At 42.6% G+C, this 22,275-nt stretch overlaps 1 protein-coding gene across 3 annotated transcripts in view; it reads left to right on the forward strand.

Annotated features, from left to right (window-relative positions):
- BCAR3 (BCAR3 adaptor protein, NSP family member) overlaps nt 1-22,275 on the forward strand; it is a 146,888-nt gene that overhangs the window by 76,666 nt on the left and 47,947 nt on the right. Inside the window, exon 1 of one of the 3 annotated variants that reach the window (XM_073571419.1) lies at nt 17,456-17,788. The exons of the other annotated variants lie outside the window; for them this stretch is intronic. Coding sequence (XP_073427520.1) covers nt 17,699-17,788 — 90 coding nt within the window. The 5' untranslated portion in view covers nt 17,456-17,698. Of the gene's footprint in view, nt 1-17,455; nt 17,789-22,275 lie in introns of those variants that run through there. 3 annotated transcript variants of the gene reach the window in all.

Here is a 22,275-nt window from a genome sequence, read left to right on the forward strand (position 1 = left end):
ATTTTGTATCACTCTGCTTTTTACTATTCCTCTGTTGTTCCTCCTAGAAATGTTTAAATAAATTGACAACTGGGCGTTACCATTTCCTCTTGTCAAATAAGCGTGTTCCCCTATAATGTCCTGTACTGGCAGCTCTGATTAGACAATGTCAGACAGTATCTGGACACCCCTCCACCTGGTAACTCAAAATTGACAATTTATTAATACATATCTAGGAGGCAGATAATAGGGTGACACAATGCAGAACTGTAAGAAAAGATGCTCAAAAATTCATGATTATGGCGAATTCAAGCATTAACTGCAAACCAATATTTCCGGAGTAGTGACAAGATCCCCTTGAAAAGCATCGGTCCTGGTTACAGAAGAGATGTCCTGTGTTTAAAGAGTAGTTACACGTTTTTTTGTTTGTTTTTTTTAGTTCATCATTGCAATGTTAGGAATCTTTGTGGTACACTCCATCATTGCCTTATCTTGCTTTCTGTATCTCCCAAGCTCCATGCTTAAAGTGCTGTTTCACCTGCCTTGTTCAGGCACTTAGATTAACTGATTTAGACTGCAGGTCTAGCAGCAAGTATCTGTACCCCTGTGTGAGCTTCTCTGCTCCTATCCCCATGGTCCCACACTTTACGCTTTCTTTGTCTGAGCATGGGGAGGGGAGCAGAGAGATGCACAGAGGTACCATACTTGTTAGACCTGCAGTACAAACCAGCTACTCTAATTGCATGAACAAAGGCCCGTTACACTCTTCATTGTCCCAGCGATCCCACCAACGATCCGACGTGGATGGGATCGCTGGGACGTAGCTGATCGCTGGTGAGCTGTCACATAGACAGACTCACCAGCCATCAGGACCAGCGAGCAAGCTGGTATCTAGGGTAAACAGCGGGTATCTAAGAGCTGCGCGGCTCTTAGTTACCCGCTGTTTACATTGGAAACCAGCTCCCAGCGTCGCTGATCGCTGGTCTCTCGCTGCCACATGCAGCGATACGCGTTGGCCAGTGGGAGACCAATGATCAAAAAACGGCCCAGGACGTTCGAGCGCGATCAGCGATACCTGGCAGGGGGGGCCGGTGGCTGATACATGTCACACACAGCGGTATCGCTGGCGAGATCGCTGTGGCGTCACAAAATCAGCGATCTCGCTGGCGATCTTGCTGTTTGTGACGGGGCAAGGCAGATGCAACGGCACTTTCGGCATGAAGTTTGGGAGAAAGTTAAGCAAGATATGGCCATACACTATATTACAAATATTCAAAACTTTGGAAAAAAAAAGTTTTGTTAATTTTATTTTTAATTCTGTCATTTTCTGTGGATATGATTTGCCAACAAGTATCCTTGTTCTCCCTGCATGTATTTTAGTCTTCAAATCTAAAACGTCTGTATCTGCAAAATCAGCAAGGCTCATCATTGTCTACAGGCCTGTTTCCTACAGATGTCAAGTATGTGCTGTGTGAATGGACGCAGTGTCCGCTCATGAAGCGGGTCACTATACACTGTGCCCGATGATACATTTTTGCATTTTTTATCTAATATGAAGTGTTCCACGACATGAAGTATAAATATCCGGTCTTGTAGATTCCGCTTGTTACTGTCTGTGAACTGCAGAAATGGGTCTAATGTAATTTGGGATATTTTTGCCGGCCGTATACAGTGTCCCATGGCAGTCGGGGGGTTAATATTTTCATTACACAGATGAAGCCAAATGAATCACTGCATCAAAAATAGTCACAGGCTCACGGTATTCATTTCATGTAACAGCTAGTGCATTAGCGACATTGGCCTGAGATGGGGGCTGCGAGACAAGGTCTGAACGGAGGCGTCTTCCTTCACCGTCTCTTGAGTACAGCTAGTTTCGGTGATGTGCGTTCAGATTATTGTTAGTGCTCTTTGTGAAGCGATGACCTCAGTAAGGTCACTTGTTCTGCCCTCTTCCTGTGTAGGAGAGTACCGTATTCTAATGGGGTTGGAAAAGACATGGGGATTGAGCTGTTTTTAAAGGGAACCTGTCAACCTTTATAGCCCCCCTAAAACTCAACTCTTAGCTACTTCTAAATTCTACTGAATTCCTTCTTGTGTGTCTCTGCGATCTCTATATACGTTTAAAATCAAGTTTTATTCTGCATTTGCGCTATGCAAATGCTCAAAAATAGTCCGGTAGGACGTTGATTCCCCCGGACTAGTAGTCCTTTGTCTTAATTCAATGGTGGCACACAGCACCTCAATGGAATATAGGGTCAACTTTACCCATAGGGTTCACTTATCCCACTGGAGGATGCACGTCCTATCCAATGAGTCCCTCTTGGAACACGAAACAAGGTTCAAAACACGAAAGGGAAGGCGCTGTTCGCTTGTGTGTGTTTTAGTCCTGTGTCTCGTCTTTGTGTGCAATTTCCATAATTTGCAAGAGCAATGTTACTGTCAGTTCCTTGCAAACTTCCCCATGTGCGATATATGCTCTCCCGTTTCAACGTAGCGCTGCACATGTCCAGGCAGGCGGAATGTCGGGCGCGTGTGCAAGATTTACAAGGAGCTGATGGTGACGCTACATTTGCAAATTATGCAAGTTGTGTACGGAAGAGCATGCTTACAATACGAGACATTGGACTAATCTGGGAGAAATTACCATCTTGACAAGTCTTGGACTAGTCCTGAAACATTTGCAGAATAAGGGCCCTGTTACACATAACTATGTCCCAGCGATCCCACCAACGATCTGACGTGGATGGGATCGCTGGGACATCGTTAGACTGATCGCTGGTGAGCTGTCACATAGACAGACCCTCCAGCGATCAGGATCAGCGAGCAAGCTGGTTTCCAATGTAAACAACGGGTATCTAAGAGCCGCGCGGCTCCTAGATACCAGCTGTTTACATTGGAAACCAGCGTGCAGCGTCGCTGATCGCTGGTCTCTCGCTGCCACACGCTGGCGAGATCGCTGTGTGTGACGGGGCCTTAAAACTTCATCTATTATTTGGAGAAGTCTGGTCAGAAGTGTTCTTCATGGAAGAATTGTGGCCAAAAAAAACATTCCTTCAACACGGTGATAAGACCTAGCGATTCAGCTATGCATGAAAACATAGGATCTGGGTGCAGAAAAATGTCAGCCGGTGCTATGGAGTGATGAGGCAAAATTTTCAGTATTTGACTGTTACAGAAGGTAGTTTGTTTGCCAAAGGGCTGGAGAGCGGTACAATGATGAGTGAAGGGACCTTGCAAATTTGGGTTTACATTGCAGTAAATGGAGTTGTGAATTTTGTTAGTAATAATGGTGCACTCAATGCTGAGAAATACAGGCAGATACCATCAGGGTGGCTTCTGATTGGAGCCAAATGTATTCTGCAGCAGGAAAACGACCCCAAACATTCAGCCAATATCATAAAGATCTGTCGTAAAAAAGAACAAAGAGTCCTGGGAGTGGCGATATGGCCCCAACAGAGCCCTGATCTCAACATCATCGAGTAGTCAATGATGCACATCCCCATCAAATATAAAGCCTTCAGCTCAGTGAGTTTGAAGCTTTTTCTTTTTACTTTTTATTATGAATGGTTCTTTACAAATATCTTGAAACGCAACATTTTAAAAATCTTTGATTTATACTCGTCTTCTCCATTCATCTATTTATGGCTCATAAACATGATTTAGATGACTTCTGAGTGCAAGCAATTGCACTTCACAAAGCCACCATTGTGCTTTGTGGGACATCTCCCAAGATTTGGTAATAAAAGCAGAGCTCTTCTTTCAACGCGATCTGTGCCCGTCAAGGAACAAGTTGCCCAAAACAGATTGTGATTGGGAATCAAAGGAAAAATCAGGGGTCAGTCCTTCATTTTTCTGCATCTGTTAAATTCTGATTTTTTTTTTTAGTTTCTATTCACACTTTGTGTTGGCGTGCAGCACATTGACACAATACTATGACCTATCATTCTAATTATTTCACTTGTATAGATCAATAGTACAAGTAAATATAAAAATATGACCTAGTTTTACACCAAGGTGCAGTGAGATTTGTCTGTCTTTCAATTTTTTGGAAAATGTTGAAATTGAAAAATCTGAAAATTTCAGAGGGAGGAGTGTCTTTTTACGTAGCTTGTTCTTCTTCTGTGCCTTGTTTCCTCGTCAGGCTATGTTCTCACTTTTCCAGAAGAAAATCTCCAAAATCCTCATCAAAAAGTGTTGGAAAACTCTTTCCATTCATTTCTAGGATGTGTTCACACTGAGTCTTGTTGCTGAGTTTTTAAGAATTTTGGAGAGTTTTTGCTCACTGGCGATGTACTGATAACGTCTTAAACACAGGCAAAGCCAACGGGATTATTAAAAAGACGACCCATAGGGTATGTGCCCACGATCAGTAATTGCTGCTGTTTTGGCGTTGCGTATTTATGCAGTGTCAAAACTGCAGCGTCCAGACGTTACAGCATAGTGGATGGGATGTCAAGAAAACACATGCCCACTATGCGTGTATGTGAGCCTGCAGATCACCCATGGAAACTGACACGCGGTGCGAGTTTGCGAGCCGCAGTCTCTGCAACAGAAATTTCAACAATAGAAATGTATTTGGATGCTGTAATTCCGCACGGTTCAGAGATTTACCTGCATGTTTAGGACTCAGCGGTTTGGACGCAATGAAAATACGCTGCGTCCAAAGCGCTGCTACTTCCTGATCGCGGGAACGTATCCTTAAGGAAACTCTGGAGTTTTTTTTCCCTGAAGTGTTTTTTTTTCTATCGTTTTTCTGGTCAGTTCCTGAACAGTTCTCAGGCAGTTTTGCAGCCGGGGTTTTTTTGTTAAGGAAGGTTTTCCCTTTATTTCTCTGACGTCTTTCTTACTGTCTTCTTCTGGACATTTTTTCACGCCATTGAGCAATGAAGAAACTGCTAGTGTTTTTTTTTTCTTAGCAAAAAAGGTGGCAGCTTTTTTTTCTGAAGCAGCTTCGGCAATGGCTTTTATAGCAGCGCTGGTGCTGGCGTCTTTTTCTTATACTGTCTATTAGGCCCTTTCACGCATTCACTTAAAAAAATGTACATGTGACATTGTTTGTATTTACTATCCGTGTGGTTTTCTGTTGGTCATCCGTGTGTACATGTGTACTACCTGTGTGACACGTACCGGAATAGAATGCAGAAGAGAAATTACAGATATTTGTGTTAAAGATGTGCAAAGATAGAAATAGACAGATATCCATGAGTTACATAGTTGGTTCAGTGAGTGTTCAGTTTACGCTACATGCATTAACCTAATAAATAAATTAACTAAATGACATAGGATCCCCCTATTTTTGATAACCAGCAAAGGTAAAGCAGACAGCTGTGGGCTTATATTATCAGGCTAGGAAGGTCCATGGATTTTGGGCCCTTCCCAGCCTAAAAATACCAACCCACAGCCGCCCCAGAAGGGGAGCATCACATCAGTGGAGCAGCAATTCTGGCACTTTGCCTTGCTCGTACTGATTTGCCCGGTTCGTACCAATTTGCCCGGCTCGTACCAATTTGCCCTGGTGCCATGGTAATCAGGGTAATGGTAGCTGGGGTTGATGTCAGCTGTGAATTGTTCCAAAACACAGCTAGCCTATATCTATCTATCTATCATCTATCTATGCACATCCTTATCTGTAATTTCTATTGTGCATTTTATTCCAGTACTTGCCACACAGACGGCACTTGGATGCCATCTGTGTGTGGTACATGTTTTACGCGAACCCGTAGACTTGTCCGTGTGATCTGTACTGCCAGTACATTGAAAACAGATATCTCTCCATGTGGTTCACACAGACATGTAAGCAGCACCATAGATTATAATTGCTGTGTACGTGTTTCTGGTATGTGTGGAAACGGACGACACACATACTGGAGACTTGTACATGTGAAGGAGGCCTAACAGCCAGTGAGTGGCTTCCAAACTCAGCCGCCCAAAAAATGAAAATGCTACTACATGAAGCAGCTACAAAAAGTAGTAACAGACTGGAAATCTGCACAGCAATGTCGTTTTTACATTGCTGAGCATTATGTTCATTTTTTTGCAGCTTTGTTTTGGTACCTTTTGAAGCAAATGCAAGGAGGAATGTGCCTGGAAAACACTGTGTGTGCACATAACCTAATTGGCCTTTTTTTAGCATCCGAAATTTTGTCTACAGAACTCCCCATGTTTCTACTGAACTGACTAAATAAATTAGACTTAGTAAAACCAGTTGGAATTCAGTTCTGTGATTTATTACAATAATCAAAAACCCATACTGCCATTGGAGCAGATTTACTAAAACATAACGATCAATGTTGGGCAGGTTTACTGTTTAGTGTATTCCACTTATTAGTTTACTTTGTGCCAAAAATTTGCTCTAAAATTTTGCCACTTGATTTGCATTTCAAGTCACACCCCTTTTTTCAACAAAGCCACACCCCCTGATTAACTTGTTGGAAATGTGTCTAAGGCCGGAGTCACACTACAGCGAGATACGGCTGAGTCTTGCAGGTTAAAACCAAGCTCTGGCACCGGCACTCCGGAGCGCAGCGTGCAGCTCTATGTATTGCTGTGCGGCTGCACGCTCCGCTCCGGAGTGCCGGCGCCAGAGCTTGGTTTTAACCTGCGAGACTCGGCTGTATCTCGCTGTGTGAGATCCCGGCCTAAAGCCACATTCACACGTTAAGTATTTGGTCAGTATTTTACATCAGTATTTCTCAGCCAAAACCAGGAGTGGGTGATAAATACAGAAGTGGTGACGTGTTTCTATGAGACTTTTCCTCTTATTGTTCCACTCCTGGTTTTGGCTTATGGTGTAAAATACTAACCAAATACTGAATGTGTGAACGTGGCCTAAGACATTTAATAAATGTGGTGCAAACCATGTCTGACAGCTTGTAGTACAAATTTAGCCAGAATTTTGTTGCCTTTAGCTTAGTAAACTTCCACCATTGTATTTTTGTAATAAAATTAAAGAAACTCTGCAAATTAAATTTTTACATAATAAATAATACTACTGATAATAAGTGTAAATAACTATATTTTGCACCAAAGAAAAAAAGTCACGTGGACTGACCTTGACATTTGGTATTAAATCTCCCTTTAACTAGGATATAAATTGGAAGAGTGCAATCCAATAAAAAAATCGGATTGCACTCAGACGGATGTTATTCAGTGAGGCCGTGCAGATATCTCTGGTGTATTCAGCATGGGAAAAAAATCAAGCAGTGAAAAAAAAAAAAAAATCGCATGTTATATATTATACATTACAGTTCTGTATCATAGGAAGCTGTAAATGGTCTTGTAAAAGATTAATAGCTGCTGAGTAAAGAAGCTTTACGGAGTCCGCGGTGCGGAGTTTTCGTTGGATGAACCACAGAGACAACGCCGAGTGTAAAGCTCGGTCATTGGAGTCTTTTCAAAGAGTTAATTGTGACATGGATTCAGTTCCAATTTCTGGATTTATTAATGGAAACGCTTCTTTGTAGCTTCTATTTCACATTCTTTCAAATTACAGCACCCTGTATTCTTAACCGGTATTGGACTAAGGCTTAGACTATTTTGGAAAGCCTTTTCTTAGAGCAGAGGAAATTAAATGTGCGCTATATTGCCATTATTTATACTGTCCACGTCCGAATCCTAAAAAAGCAGGGATGAGGGATTCACGTTCCCCATCGCATCCCTTTAAGATGAGATGAGCACCGTACCCCTTTAACTGCTTAACTGGTCACCCCCCCAAAAAGTAAGGTGTATGGAGAGAGAATAGTAACTTTAAACTACCTCTCTGAACAGTAAGTTGCTGCTCCCCTCAACCCCCACAACAAGTTAATACAGCTTTCGTCTCGTATACCAATCTATGTCCAGGAAATGTCCCTATTCTTACACTCTGTAACTTGCCACCCATTGTTTTTCAGTGGCCTGTTCCTCTTCATCCATGTACTGACAGCACTACAGGTGCTGGACCTTCCTCAGCCTGACTTCTCACCAATCGGTGCTCTTGCCATCGTCCAATGTCTTGCCTGCCCTGAACTGAAATCGCACCTCTGTTATTCCTGCATGCATTTTGACAGACAGGAGAGCAAGAGCAGAAAACAAGAGCCTGATACATTAGGAGGACTATCATTTAGTACTAGCGCACACCACTGCATGAATTCATCTGATCAGTCCCTGCACCTTTGTGCCCTGCCAGAGATGTGTAACAGGTAGTAGAGCGCAAGGTGCCCAGAAGGGAGACACCTTGGATTGATTTTTTAGAGGTAAGATAAATAATTTTTAAATATGGTGATTTGCAGATTGTCTATTTATCCCATTAAATATCAAATGAAATCAAGTTGTTAGAAAGTACTGGGACCAGTTAGATGTAATAAACTCAAAGGGGCTCGGTTACTATTTCTTTTACTCTCATTTTTTGGAGTAAAATGTGACCTTTTTTGGTGGTTTTCTGCTGTGCACCAAATTTATAGTGAATTTGTAACAAATTTCTTTTCTATTTCAACACCTCCAACAGGTTATATAAAAAAAAAAATGTTGGCATGGTTGGCATTCCAGATATCTCTTAAGCAAATTTATCAATTGTGATTTTTCAAAAATTTGCAGAATTACTAATGTAGTGGAGTAGAATCTGGATTACCAGTTTTAGACCAGAAAGATTTTAATAGAAGCCAAATTTGCCAAAAAAGTTCAACATTTTCACAGATTTATCACAAAAAAATGACTTTTAAACTAAATTATTACAAAAAAATACTGTAAAGATGCCCCTAATAGTACTTTACAAAGTAAGGCTGTGTTCACATCTGCGTTGGAGACTCTGTCTCAGATTGTGTAAATTTGGCAAGAAGAAAAGCATTTCATGCGATCAAATATGACCGCGAAGCCAACAGAACTGCGATGGCAGCAGGACACCTCCATCATGGGATTCTAAACTTGTCAGACCTTCTTCACGTTTGATTTCTTAGTGACATTTCAAATTGCATATTTAAAGGCATGAAGCTGGAAGCTTTTTTTTATGGTATACTTCACGGCATGACGTCCCCTAACAGTATGATGACCCCCACAGTTCCCCGCCATACACACAGTTTAGTGACCCCCAGAGTCCCCCTCACAGTATGATGAACCCCACAGTCCTCCACCACACACACACCACACATAGTTGTGCTCAAAAGTTTACATACCCCAGCAGAATTTTTGCTCTCTTGGCCTTTTTTCAGAGAATATGAATGATAACTCCAAAACTTTTTCTCTACTCATGGTTAGTGGTTGGGTGAAGCCATTTATTGTCAGACTACTGTGCTTTCTCTTTTTAAATCATAATGACAACCCAAAACATCCAAATGACCCTGATCAAAAGTTTACATACCCTGGTGATTTTGGCCTGATAATATGCACAGAAGTTGACACAAATGGGTTTGAATGGCTAATAAACGTAACATGCTCACCTGTGACCTGTTTGCTTGTAATCAGTGTGTGTGCATAAAAGCTGTGTAAGTTTCTAGGATCCAGACAGACTCTTGCATCTTTCATCCAGCCACTGACATTTCTGGATTGTGAGTCATGGGGATAGCAAAAGAATTGTCAACGGATCTACGGGAAAAGGTAGCTGGACTACATAAAACAGGAAAGGGATACAAAAAGATATCCAAGGAATTGATAATGCCAGTCAGCAGTGTTCAGACTGTGATTAACAAATGGAAAATCAGGGGCTCTGTAAAAACAAAACCATGGCTAGGTAGACCAACAAAAATTTTGTCCACAACTGCCAGGAAAATTGTTCGGGATGCAAAGAAAAACCCACAAATAACATCAGCTGAAATACAAGACTCTCTGAAAACTAGCGGTGTGGCTGTTTCAAGATGCACAATAAGGAGGCACGTGAAGAAAAATGGGTTGCATGGTCGAGTCGCCAGGAGAAAGTCATTACTGTGCAAATGCCACCAAGTATCTCGCCTACAATATCCAAAACAGCACAGAGACAAGCCTGAAAACTTTTGGAACAAGGTAATTTGGAGTGATATGACCAAAATTGAACTTTTTGGCCACAACCATAAACGCTACATTTGGAGAGAGGTCAACAAGGCCTATGATGAAAGGAATACCATTCCTACTGTAAAGCACAGAGGTGGATCGCTGATGTTTTGGAGATGTGTGAGCTACAAAGGCACAGGAAACTTGGTCAAAGGTGAAGGAAAGATGAATGCAGCACATTATCAGCAAACACTGCTGTGCATGGGACGTACTTGGACTTTTCAACATGACAACAATCCAAAACACAAGGCCAAGTCGACCTGTCATTGCTACAGCAGAACAAAGTGAAGGTTTTGGAGTGGCCAAGTCAGTCTGCTGACCTCAATATCATTGAGCCACTCTGGGGGGATCTCAAGCGCGCAGTACGTGCTAGAGGCTTTTTGCCAAGACGTGTGGGCAGCTTTACCATCTGAGAAAATAAAGAACCTCATCCGCAACTACCATAAGAGACTTCAAGCTGTCATTGATGTTAGAGGGGGCAATACCATGGTATTAAGAAATGAGGTATGTAAACTTTTGATCAGGGTCAATTGGATGTTTTGGGTTGTCATTATGATTTAAAAAGAGAATACACAGTAGTTTGACAATAAATGGCTTCACCCAACCACTAACCATGAGTCGAGAAAAAGTTTTGGTGTTACCATTCATATTCTCTGAAAAAAGGCCAAGAAAGCAAAAATTTTGCCAGGGTATGTAAACTTTTGAGCAGAACTCAAAACCCCTCACAGTACGATGAACCCCACAGTACCCTACACACAGTATGATGACCACCAGAGTCCCCCTCACAGTATGACGACCCCCACAGTTCCCCGCCACACACATACACACACACAGTATGATGACCCCCATAGCCCTCCAAAGAGTATGATGCTCTCACAGTCCCCTCCCGCACGACATGATCTTTCCACATCTCACTGCTCTTGTTTTGAAATATGTGGACTGAAGCTCTTCGCAGCAGGCTCAATGTAGTGACTTCAACGTGCCTGAGACTCGGAGTTCTGAGACGCAGGCTGAATGGTGGCACGCTGAGCTGAGGGCTCCCAATTCCACCATTATATTAAACAGCATTTGTTGAAATTGAAATGTCTGTTGCAGAGTTTCCCAATCTCCAATCCTCAGGTCCCCCATGTTCATGTTTTCAGGATTTCCTTAGTACTGGACAGATGATGGAAGTAACATCCCGGCATCAGGAATACTCTCACCTGTGCAACACTATGGGAATCCTGAAAACATGACCTGTGGCGGGCCGTGAGGACTGGAGATTGGGAAACACTGTTCTATTGGAAGAGATGGTGGGGAGGGCGGTGCCGCTCTCTGGCCATATAGCGGGCAATTGATCTGTTGCAATGGACAGTATGCCCCTGGTAGTAGTTATAGTATTCGTCCACATGATACATGATGATCGCAGCTACTGAGGTACGCCAGGTGGTACATCATAGATTACTGCCCCATCGCTGCACGTAAAGTTGGAAATCTTTACCCAGTATTCTGTTAGTATGGTAATGTGGTATACAGTTTGTCCAGATCCTATACACAGTCTGTGCAGATCCTATATAGAGTAATCTGATCCTATGTACAGTATTCCAACCCTATGTACAGTATTCCAACCCTATATACAGTATTCTGATCCCATATACAGTATTCTGATCCCATATACAGTATTCTGATCCTATGTACAGTATTCCAACCCTATATAGAGTCTGACCCCATTTACAGTATTCTGATCCTATATAGAGTATTCCTATCCAATATACAGTATTCTGATGCCATACAGTATTTTGATCCTATATACAGTCTGTCCAGATCCTATATACAGTATTATGATGCTACATACAGTATTCTGATCCTATATACACTAATCTGATCCTATATACAGTATTCCGACCCCATATACAGTATTCTGATCTTATATACAGCATTCCGACCCCATATCCAGTATTCTGATCCTATATACAGTATTCCGACCCCATATCCAGTATTCTGATCCTATATACAGTATTCCGACCCCATATCCAGTATTCTGATCCTATATACAGTATTCCGACCCCATACACAGTATTCTGATCCTATATACAGTATTCCAACCCCATATACAGTATTCTGATCTTATATACAGTATTCCGACCCCATATCCAGCATTCTAATCCTATATACAGTATTCCGACCCTATATACAGTATTCTGATCCTATATACAGTATTCTGCTCCTATATACAGTATTCCGACCCCATATACAGTATTCTGATCCTATATACAGTATTCCGTCCCCATATACAGTATTCTGATCCTATATACAGTATTCCAACCCCATATACAGTATTCTGATCTTATATACAGTATTCCAACCCCATATACAGTATTCTGATCTTATATACAGTATTCTGACCCCATATCCAGTATTCTAATCCTATATACAGTATTCCGACCCCATATACAGTATTCTGATCCTATATACAGTATTCCGACCCCATATACAGTATTCCGACCCTATATACAGTATTCCGACCCCATATACAGTATTCTGATCCTATATACAGTATTCTGCTCCTATATACAGTATTCCGACCCCATATCCAGTATTCTGACCCTATATACAATATTCCGACCCCATATCCAGTATTCTGATCCTATATATAGTATTCCGACCCCATATCCAGTATTCTGACCCTATATACAATATTCCGACCCCATATCCAGTATTCTGACCCTATATACAGTATTCCGACCCCATATACAGTATTCCGACCCTATATACAGTATTCCGACCCCATATACAGTATTCTGATCCTATATACAGTATTCTGATCCTATATACAGTATTCCGACCCCATATCCAGTATTCTGACCCTATATACAATATTCCGACCCCATATCCAGTATTCTGATCCTATATATAGTATTCCGACCCCATATACAGTATTCTGATCCTATATACAGTATTCCGACCCCATATACAGTATTCTGATCCTATATATAGTATTCTGACCCCATATCCAGTATTCTGATCATATATACATTATTCTGATCCTATATCCTGTATTCTGATCCTATATAAGGCACACATGACGCTTTCTCATGCCCGGCAGCAGCTCCTCATCGCCCGGTAATCAGCCGCTCTCTCACCAATCCAGCTCTCTTGTGTACAGACGTTTATTATGAGAGAATGTAATGTTTACTGATTAGAAAGGAGAAAGTCATAATCACAGTCATTGGCGGAATTTATGTGGTTGAAAATTAAGTGTCATGGGACTTTGTTTTCCTGAATGCCATTTCTGAGGATATCATTAGCCTGGGAAACCTAGAAGGACAGCACTTGAGCAGCCTGCCCGCTGCCAGAATGATGCATGGAAACTTCTGTCTTCAGGAATTTCATGTAAACAGCAGTGATTAACACATGAACCAACAGCAGTGATCCGGGCTCCAGTGTTCCCAGCCCCGGCTAGAAATGGCTCCTGTATGATAAATCCCTATTAAACTAAACACATGAAAGTACTTGGATTGAGGCAAAAAATAGCAATATGCAAACACTCGCGATGGGAGTTGCGTTTATATCAAAAACTGCAACTTATTGCTGGATCCATAGTATGATCTTACCAACAGACCACATGGAGTCTGGCTATGTGATTGGCTGCAGCGGTCATCTGCACTTTAACAAAGAGCAGGGCAGCAGCACAGAAGCGCTGGAGCAAAGGAGGATGAGTGATAGTTGAGTCTGTATTTTAACTCAGAGCAAGCCACTTGACCTAAAAAAAAAAAAAATACATTCCCAGAAAATCTCTTTATTAAATGTGGCACATTGCCAGAATTCTGGCTCATTAAAGGGAATCTGTCAGCAGGTCTTTGTTATGTAATTTTAGAGCAGCATGATGTAGAGGCAGAGACCCTGATTCCAGCAATGTATCCCTTACTGGACTACGTGGTGCAGTTTTGATAGAATTCCTGTTTTCTCCATCACACCACTGATTGGCAGCTTCCTGTGTACACTGTGCATTGCCAGCAAGCTACCAATCAGTGGTCGGGGTGGGGTACACAGATTAGCTGGACTGACTTGCACATGAGACCTAGTCCTATAGTCATAATCTCCTGCTGATAAAACACTGATTGTATTGAAATTACAACACACAGCCTAAGGCCGGTTTCACTCGTCCTTTTTCTTTCCAGTTCTGGAAACAAACGGTATCGGAGATGTCAGTGTCTGTAATACTTGCGGCACACGTGTGGCAACCATGTGCCGAATCAGTACCACACGCACCAGCCCCCGAGAAGCAATGGTAGAGTTACACTGTTCCCGGCGCCGGGTGCTGAACATGGCTCTCATATTTCTCCCCTGCTCTGCCGGCGATCAGCGCAGGCAGCGAAGAATGATGAGGGTAAAGGGTACTTCACACATAGCAAGATCGCTGAAACGTCACAGGTTTTGTGACCCAACAGCGACCTCGCTACGTGTGACACATAGCGGCGACCGGGTCCCTACTGCGATATCGCTGATCGTGCTCGAATGTCCCAGGCCATGTTTTGATCGTTGGTGTCCCGCTGGCCAGCATGCATCGCTGTGTTTGACGCCATAACAATGACGAGCAACCTCGTTGGCGACTCAGAACTCAGGGACGCAGGCGTGAATTTGCTTTGTCTTTTCAACACCCCCTCAGCTCCGATTGATGGTCTCAAATTAGGATCTTTGTAGCGTTTCCTTTTATAGCTATCAATTATATGCAATCATAACATTTAACATGCACTGTTATAATAATCGCGTGTCCCCGTGTCAGTGACTATGGATCCACGAATAAAGAGCGCACTAGCGACTCAGACAGGGACGCTGAAGAAAACCGCGTAGTGATAGCGCAGTAGTGGCCACCAATCGGAGCAGAGGGGCGTGGAAAAGGCAACGCTGAAGCATGCCTATCGAGGTCTGAGTCGTCAGATTAGCTGCTGTGTGACAAGGACCCAACGACCGCCGAGGTCGTTATACGGATCACCGTACCGTTGCTGCGTCGGTGAGTAGATCTGCCTGTATGACAGCTTACTAGCAACCATGTAGCGACGTACCAGCGATCCATACCAGGTCGTATCGTCGGGATCGCTGGGGCGTCGCTATGTGTAACCGGACCCTTATATTCAACTGATAACAGAGAAAGCAGGCAGCGGCTGATGGGACTATTACTCCCATCAGCCTATACCTGTTGCCGCTAATAACAGTGAGAGTAGGCGGCGGCTGATGGGAGTATTCATCAACCGCCACCTGCGCTATAAATAAATAATAAAAAGTCCAGCGTGGGGTACCCTGTATTTTGTCATCAGCCACCGCCTGCTCTCATTGTTATCTCTTGAATATAACTCTCAGTGCTGATCGCTGGCAGAGCAGGGGAGAATGATGAGAGTCCTTTTCAGCACCCGCCGCCGGGAAACAGCACTTACCGCACTGCTGCTTCCCAGGTGCCGATACGTGTAACACAGATGACATCCCTATGTGTTCTCCGTGTGCACATGTGCGGTACATTTTGTGGCCCGTGCTGCCAGTAAAAAACGGACATGTGTCTATAAAGCGCTGTGGAATTAATGGTGCTATATAAATAAGTAAAATAAATAAATGTGAGCGTGTTTTACCTATGGACACACGGTCCGTGGAAACACACTGTCATGTGCTAATCAGTACTCGGATGCATCTGCTCTTCGCCAGTCCTTACATTGGCTGTCCATTCATTATAGGATCCAATTCAAAGTACTTGTTCTCACCCACAAAGCTCTCCACAGTGCGGCACCCCCTACATCTCCTCCCTCATTTCTGTCTATCGGCCTAACCGACCGCTGCGCTCTGCAAACGACTTTCGACTAACCTCTGCACTAATCCGTACCTCCCACTTATTGTATTGTTAGCGTTGTTACTTATGACTTGTGTTTTGAAACTGTTAAACTGTAAAGCGCTGCGGAATATGTTGGCGCTATATAAATAAAGATTATTATTATTATTATTATGTGCACAAACCCATTCACTTGAATGGGTCTACATATGTAAGTGTCTCTGGTACGTGTGAAAACTGTCACCAGACGTCCTGGAGACACAGACGTGTGAAAGAGGCCTAATAAGTGACACATCACTGAAATTAGGCTTTCTGCCCCCTATATCATTTTGCTGACAAATTACCTTTCAAAGGGGTGGTCCGAAACTGAAGATGATTTTAATCTTAAATGTCTATCCAAGTATTGTGTTAATTTAATAACTTTTCTAATATACATTAATTAAAAAAACCCTACCATTCCTTTTGTACTCTGTTCCCCAGAGCATGCTGGAATACTCATACTATATGTCATATGGGTGTAGGGGCTGCTGTCACTGCTGCTTCCCCACCCTGTAATTAATTTTTCATCAGTGATGTCCGTTTCAGAGGCTTTACTAGTCCTTACTCTACTGAGCATTTGTCTATTGTCAATGCCAACATATGCTCAGTACAAACTATCTGCTCACTAATACTATGCTACATTTGTTTTCTATGTGTAGTGACAGTGCGCTCCATCACCGGCTCTAATGAGAAGTGACTAGCCAGCAGAAGAGCGCACTGTCTGTGTGGACAGAATTCGAGGAGCAGGAAGAGCAGAGACCACTCCCACCCCTGAAAGAGACGTCGCTGTTTCAAAACAAATATTTCCCATAACCGAGGGTTTCGCCTCTGCTTTGTCTGGAACATCAGATGGAGCCAAGAGGCAAAACCCTCAGTTATGGGAATAATTTTGGACAACAGTTCCTGACCTCTGCCAGCCCTGATGATTTCTCCAGGTTCTGGCTGACATATTTTGATACTTACACTGCAGAATATTGCTAGAAATCTGGCACCTTTTAGGTAGTAAATTTCCCCTATTGTGCCTGTGACTTGGCCTCTACCTTTCCAAGCTTTTCCCCTCCATTACTTGGGTTATGTACACTGATTCTTTGTTGTTCTTTCTCACTTTCACTGCATGTTACAGTATACAGAGTCTTGTAGCATGGTGTGTCTAGCACTTGGATGAGACTCGAGGATTCTGTTTGTGACATACCCAGCTAATTAAACATTGAAGATTTGACCCAATGCTGCAAATTATAACAGGATCACGTTGGTTCCTTTAATCCTAGTAGTCTCCTTTTTCCTTAATTAAAAGCAAACAAGGAGCGGTATATCTCCTAATGCTAATCAACCCTTATATATCAGGGACACAGCGATCAATGGAAGTATTGGCGATTACGTTTCCGTTTTTTCACATTTTGCCCCTTTTAATAACCCAAGTGGGCTCTGGGTCATGGCTCATCTTGGCTTTTGCATGCCCTTACTGGCATTGTGACTCCTGGGTGGAGAATCACAGCTGATGATGATGACCGAGTCGTGATCCAGGCATGGTGCATCAGGTATGCAATGGAGAATATGAGACTCTCTAATGGTTTGTGTAGAGCGCTGAAAACCCCGGGGAGCTCAGCTGTGAGGCTTTCTCAGATGGTTAGGATTTCATTGGTGAGTAAGAGGAATCACATGAGGATTGTAGCACTCTCTGCATGGCAGGCTGAGGACTCACATGCCAGAAATCCCTCCGTTCATAGACACTGCTCCATCTGAGCAAACACACCAAGACCAATGTCCTGCAGGACTGAGATGTAGGATCCTGGAGGACACGTTGGAAGCAGGAGCACTGGGGACAAATAGCTTCTCACACTTTAATCTTCTTGGTGTTTAATCAAGAGTCATTGAGAAGACCCCAAAATGTCCAAGGACTGTTTTTGCAATGTCTTTGAGAGCGTCACCGCAGCGTTGTGCTGCTTCTACCAGCAGAAATCCGTCATCGGGGTTAAGGTAAGCGGCAATTTCAACCGTTTAGTGTATTGAGCAAATTTGTAATGTTTGCAAGAGGGGGATAATTCTGAGGTTATCACATCTCCTAAAATACATGTATTTTTAGATCATCATCCGCCTTATCTAGCACTTTAGCTGCATCTGTTCCACTGCTTCATTACAAGGTTAACTCTTTAATGACTTTTTAAAATTATTATTATTTTTTTTTTTTCATTTTTCTGTTTTATTGTAGTTAAATATTTGTGCGAATTTGCTGGAAGCTTGAAGAAGCTCTTTATAGATGGTTCTTGGGCCCCGTGGTGCTGTGCTGCTTGTGATTATCATCGGCACTGATTGGTGCTATCTCTTGGTTGGCAGATCGATGTACAGATAATTCGGCCCCTGCAGCCAATATCTGATAAAGCAAAGGAGATTGATGGCAGAAAAGGACCACAGGGTCTCCACAGTTCACATTTCCATTCTGTCTTGTGATACATTTATCCTGTAAAACTTGCTTATCGTCCGACCACATCTGCTGGACGTCTGCTCCAAGCATCTACTACTCTAACATATACATTTATTTATATAGCTGACATTGCTTATGGTCTTCGCCCAAACTAATCATTGATGATCATGGCCTCCTGTTCTTGTGTTTTGTTTTTTTTTGTTTTTTTACTATTAGTAAAATCCTTTCCCCCCTGAGCCTTATTTGAACTTTTAACATACTTATTGGGTTTGGTTCTTACTTTCCTCTCTTACCTCCAGACTATACAAGATTGGTTTCTTTAATGACCCAATGATCGGATCGCACCCGGACCACTGTTAGTCCATTGGGCCGTACACGTCTGATTCCCCCCTTTCCCAGGGTAGAGTCTGTCCGTGGAAAAAAAAAATCGCAGCATGCCCAAATTTTATCTATTTGGCCATGCAAGTCAATGAGCGCATGAAAAACATCCGACTGCACTCAGATGAAATCTGAGTGCAGTCCAGTTTCCACAGACTGACAGAATAGAGAAGATGGAGACATTTTTTCTTTCTCCATCTTCTCCTCATCCGACAGAATTGGATCACACTATGATCACACCCTGACGAGAGCTTGATCAGAATGTGATTTGCATAATTGACGAGATTCTCTCGGATGAGAATTTACTCTCGTGTGACCCCAGCCTAAGGATACGTGCACAAGCTGGTGGTCTTTTTCCTGTTATAATTTTTGCAGCAGTTAGACCATCACAGTCATTTTTTTTTTCTATTATTTTAACTCTACAAAGAGAGCGGGTTCCCAAAGAAAGAACATGGTGGTACTTTTAACCACTTTACGGTTTACACACCATGAAGTGGTTAAAATAAGCCACAAAAGACTGAGCATGTGCACAGCCAGGTCATTTTTACATTTCTGTATATTATATTCATCTTTTGCGGCGGTTAGCGGCACTTTTTATGTCACAAGCAGTGCACATACTCTAATGCAGATTGTATACTCGGTGCGTTACCTTCCAGATTTTGCAGATGGAAAATCTGCTACTTATTACTGTGCCAGCATTGGAGATGAAATTTTACAAAACCTCATTCACATGCAAATCTATGTTGCAAATGGAGCTGCATTGAGGATCTCACATCTGCAGCCTGCCAATATATGATGCAGATTTTCATCACAGATTTTTCCTTTTTCAAAGAAAAGGGTGAAATCTGCATTGAATCCACAGCAAAATGTGTAATACCTGGTGCAGATGTTGTGCTGCGGATTTACAATGACAAAGTCCTTGATGACGCCCTTAGAGATTTTGTCACGAGCATCTGAAGAAGGGGAGAGTGGCGAAACGGCTGAATGACTGCAGGATTCATATGATATAAAGTCTTGTTAGCCGAAAGAACTTCGGAAATGATACCGGAGGCGAATACAGGCCGTTTGTATTTTACATGGGGGAATATACTAATTAAGAAGGAGTTATCTGAGTAGTGGACAACCCCTTTAGTGAATTTGTCACATCTCCAGGGACTGTAGTAACATTTCTGGCATAAGAAACTTTGCCACTTTTCATGAATTTGATGGGCGTAGCCTCACCTTGTCCTGCCCCAGTTCCTCCCCAGTCCTGCCCATTTTGGTGAAACTGCTGAAACTTTTGGGAAAATGCCAAAAGACTAAACATTTTTGTGCAAAATCTTTGTTACTTTTTAAAGTGCTTAATGCAAGAAAACATAAGCACTTTAATGAAATGGGCCCAATGACTCACTTGTCCCCCCAAAAAAATAAAAACCTTTCCACTGGATAATTTTTGTCAATATTTGTTTATTTTGGATGACGGCGCACCGACTGTTACACGGGGTGCCAGTCTGCAAGGCCAAATAAACAGCAATCCCATCCAATACTTCACAGGTCACGTCTTCATTCAATTATTTACCTTTCTTCTCCATCTGGCCCAGACCACAATGATGACTTCTTCCAGCTACAACCTGCTTCTCCGAAATTTTAAGATCAATAAAAAAATAACTACAGAACACCCAAATAATGTTGCCATACACTCTGTGCTCCCTAAAATAGCAGCACATGCAATCCTTCTAAAAATAAAGCCAAACACAATTATATAGCATTTATTTATGAGGGATCCACAAAAATTGTCATGGGGGTGGTTCTCCATTAAGGGGTTGTCCCAACTTGAGAAAAGTCAATTTCATGCTATTTTTGTTTTTGGTATGGATGAATATAAATTTCCTATTACAATAATTTGCAAGGTTTCATCACTTTCCATGATTGATAAAATTATTAAAGATAACCTGTCAGTGAGAATTTGTAATTTAAAGTGAAGACATGGCGGTAATGGCGCTGCAAAACCGATTATATTGATACCTTTGGAGAAGAAATCTGCTTTTTTGTTATTCTTTAATCGCCATTTGAAGGTTTCGGTGCACAGGGGCCGGCCTGTGCATTGGGTCTTCTCTTCCCTGTCTGTAATTTTCAGGCCCCTCTGCTGCCTCCAGTCCTTGAATGACCAGCAATCGCTGTTTTAAAGATCAACAGTGACTTGTAATTCAGAGACCGGAGGCAGTAGGAGGAGCGGGGGAATCGCAACCAGGGAGGAAAAGACCTCATGCACAGTCCGGCCCCTGTGCACCGAAATCTAATTAGCAGAAATCTTCAAATGTTGATTAAAGAAGAACCAAAAAGCCAATTTCATCACCATAGGTATCAATTTAATCAGTAGTACAGCACCATTAAAGACATATCTTTACTGCATATTCCAAAATGGTGCTGACAGGTTCTCTTTAAAGAAAAAAACAAACTTAGGGTGTGGGCACAAGTTGCGGATTCTGCTGCGGATCCACAGCAGTTTCTGCTGCAGTGTACAGTACCATTAAAAGCAATGGAAAATGAAAACCACAGTGCGGATTTTTCCGCGGTTTCCAAACCGCTGCATGTCAATTCTTTGTGCGGAATCCGCAGCGGTTTAGCACCTGCTCCATGACAGGTGTCAAACCGCAAGGGAAAATCGCAGGCTGATCTGCAGAGATGCTGATTTAGACAAATCCGCGTGGAAAATTCTGCAACATGTGCACACACCCTTAGTTGTTCTTTAAGGGAAAAGTCATAGGGGGATTTATGGGGCAACAGAGACCACTAGGAGTAAGAATTTGCCATGTCAGCTCCTATCAGAGGTATCTGACAGGTCAGACATCAGTAAATTCTCTGATTTATTTGTATTTCTGGTTCTATACGTCTCCTTTCTGTTTCAGTCCTCAGATTCCCATAGTCCCTTCCGTCTGAACTAATTCATCATGTCCCCAGAGAGAGTAACATAGTATTTATGAGCGTACACAGCCTGGGAAAAAAAAAACCAAAGCAAAATATTCCTCCTGCCAGAAAAGCGGAGACTGTTTCCGTTCTTTTTTTTTTTTTTCGCTCAGTTGAATTGTACATTTCTAATAATAGAATCTTCGCTGATTACATGTCATTTATCTGCAGTATTAGAATGGCTGCACTGTGTATGAGTTCAGGTCCGATCCACTGGACCGCACAGTGAAAAGACGGTGTTTTATAACGTATGGCTACGGTTACATCTCACATGAGTGCATTAAGTGGTTTAGTGCCAGTCATTTGCATACATGTGGTCATGTGCCGACTAGACATGCGTGGCCTCATTCAATGAAAATGAATTGAGCCAGTCCGGACACGTCTAGTCGAAATGTATGCTGACATGACCGTCCACTCTTGCCACCGGCAAGGGAGAATCCCACTGTCAGTAAACACTGTAGGTTGGACGCTGTGTACATCCGCAGCCTCCAACCCGCAACGTCCAGATACTGCAGCATAGTGGATAGGATTTCAAGAAATCCCATGCCCACTATGCGTGCCCAGACGCCTGCGGCTCACCCGCGGAGATGAACATGCAGCGCATCTCTGCAGACCGCAGCATGTTAATTTATCTTGCGAAGACTCACTTTCCTCTTCTGCTTTGATCGTGAGAGTACCCATCTTTTTATAGACAATCATCTGGGATATCTCATACATA

Source organism: Dendrobates tinctorius, unplaced genomic scaffold (genome assembly GCF_039654945.1).
Source record: "Dendrobates tinctorius isolate UK_male_01 unplaced genomic scaffold, ASM3965494v1 ptg000029l, whole genome shotgun sequence".
NCBI classification, from domain to species: domain Eukaryota; kingdom Metazoa; phylum Chordata; class Amphibia; order Anura; family Dendrobatidae; genus Dendrobates; species Dendrobates tinctorius.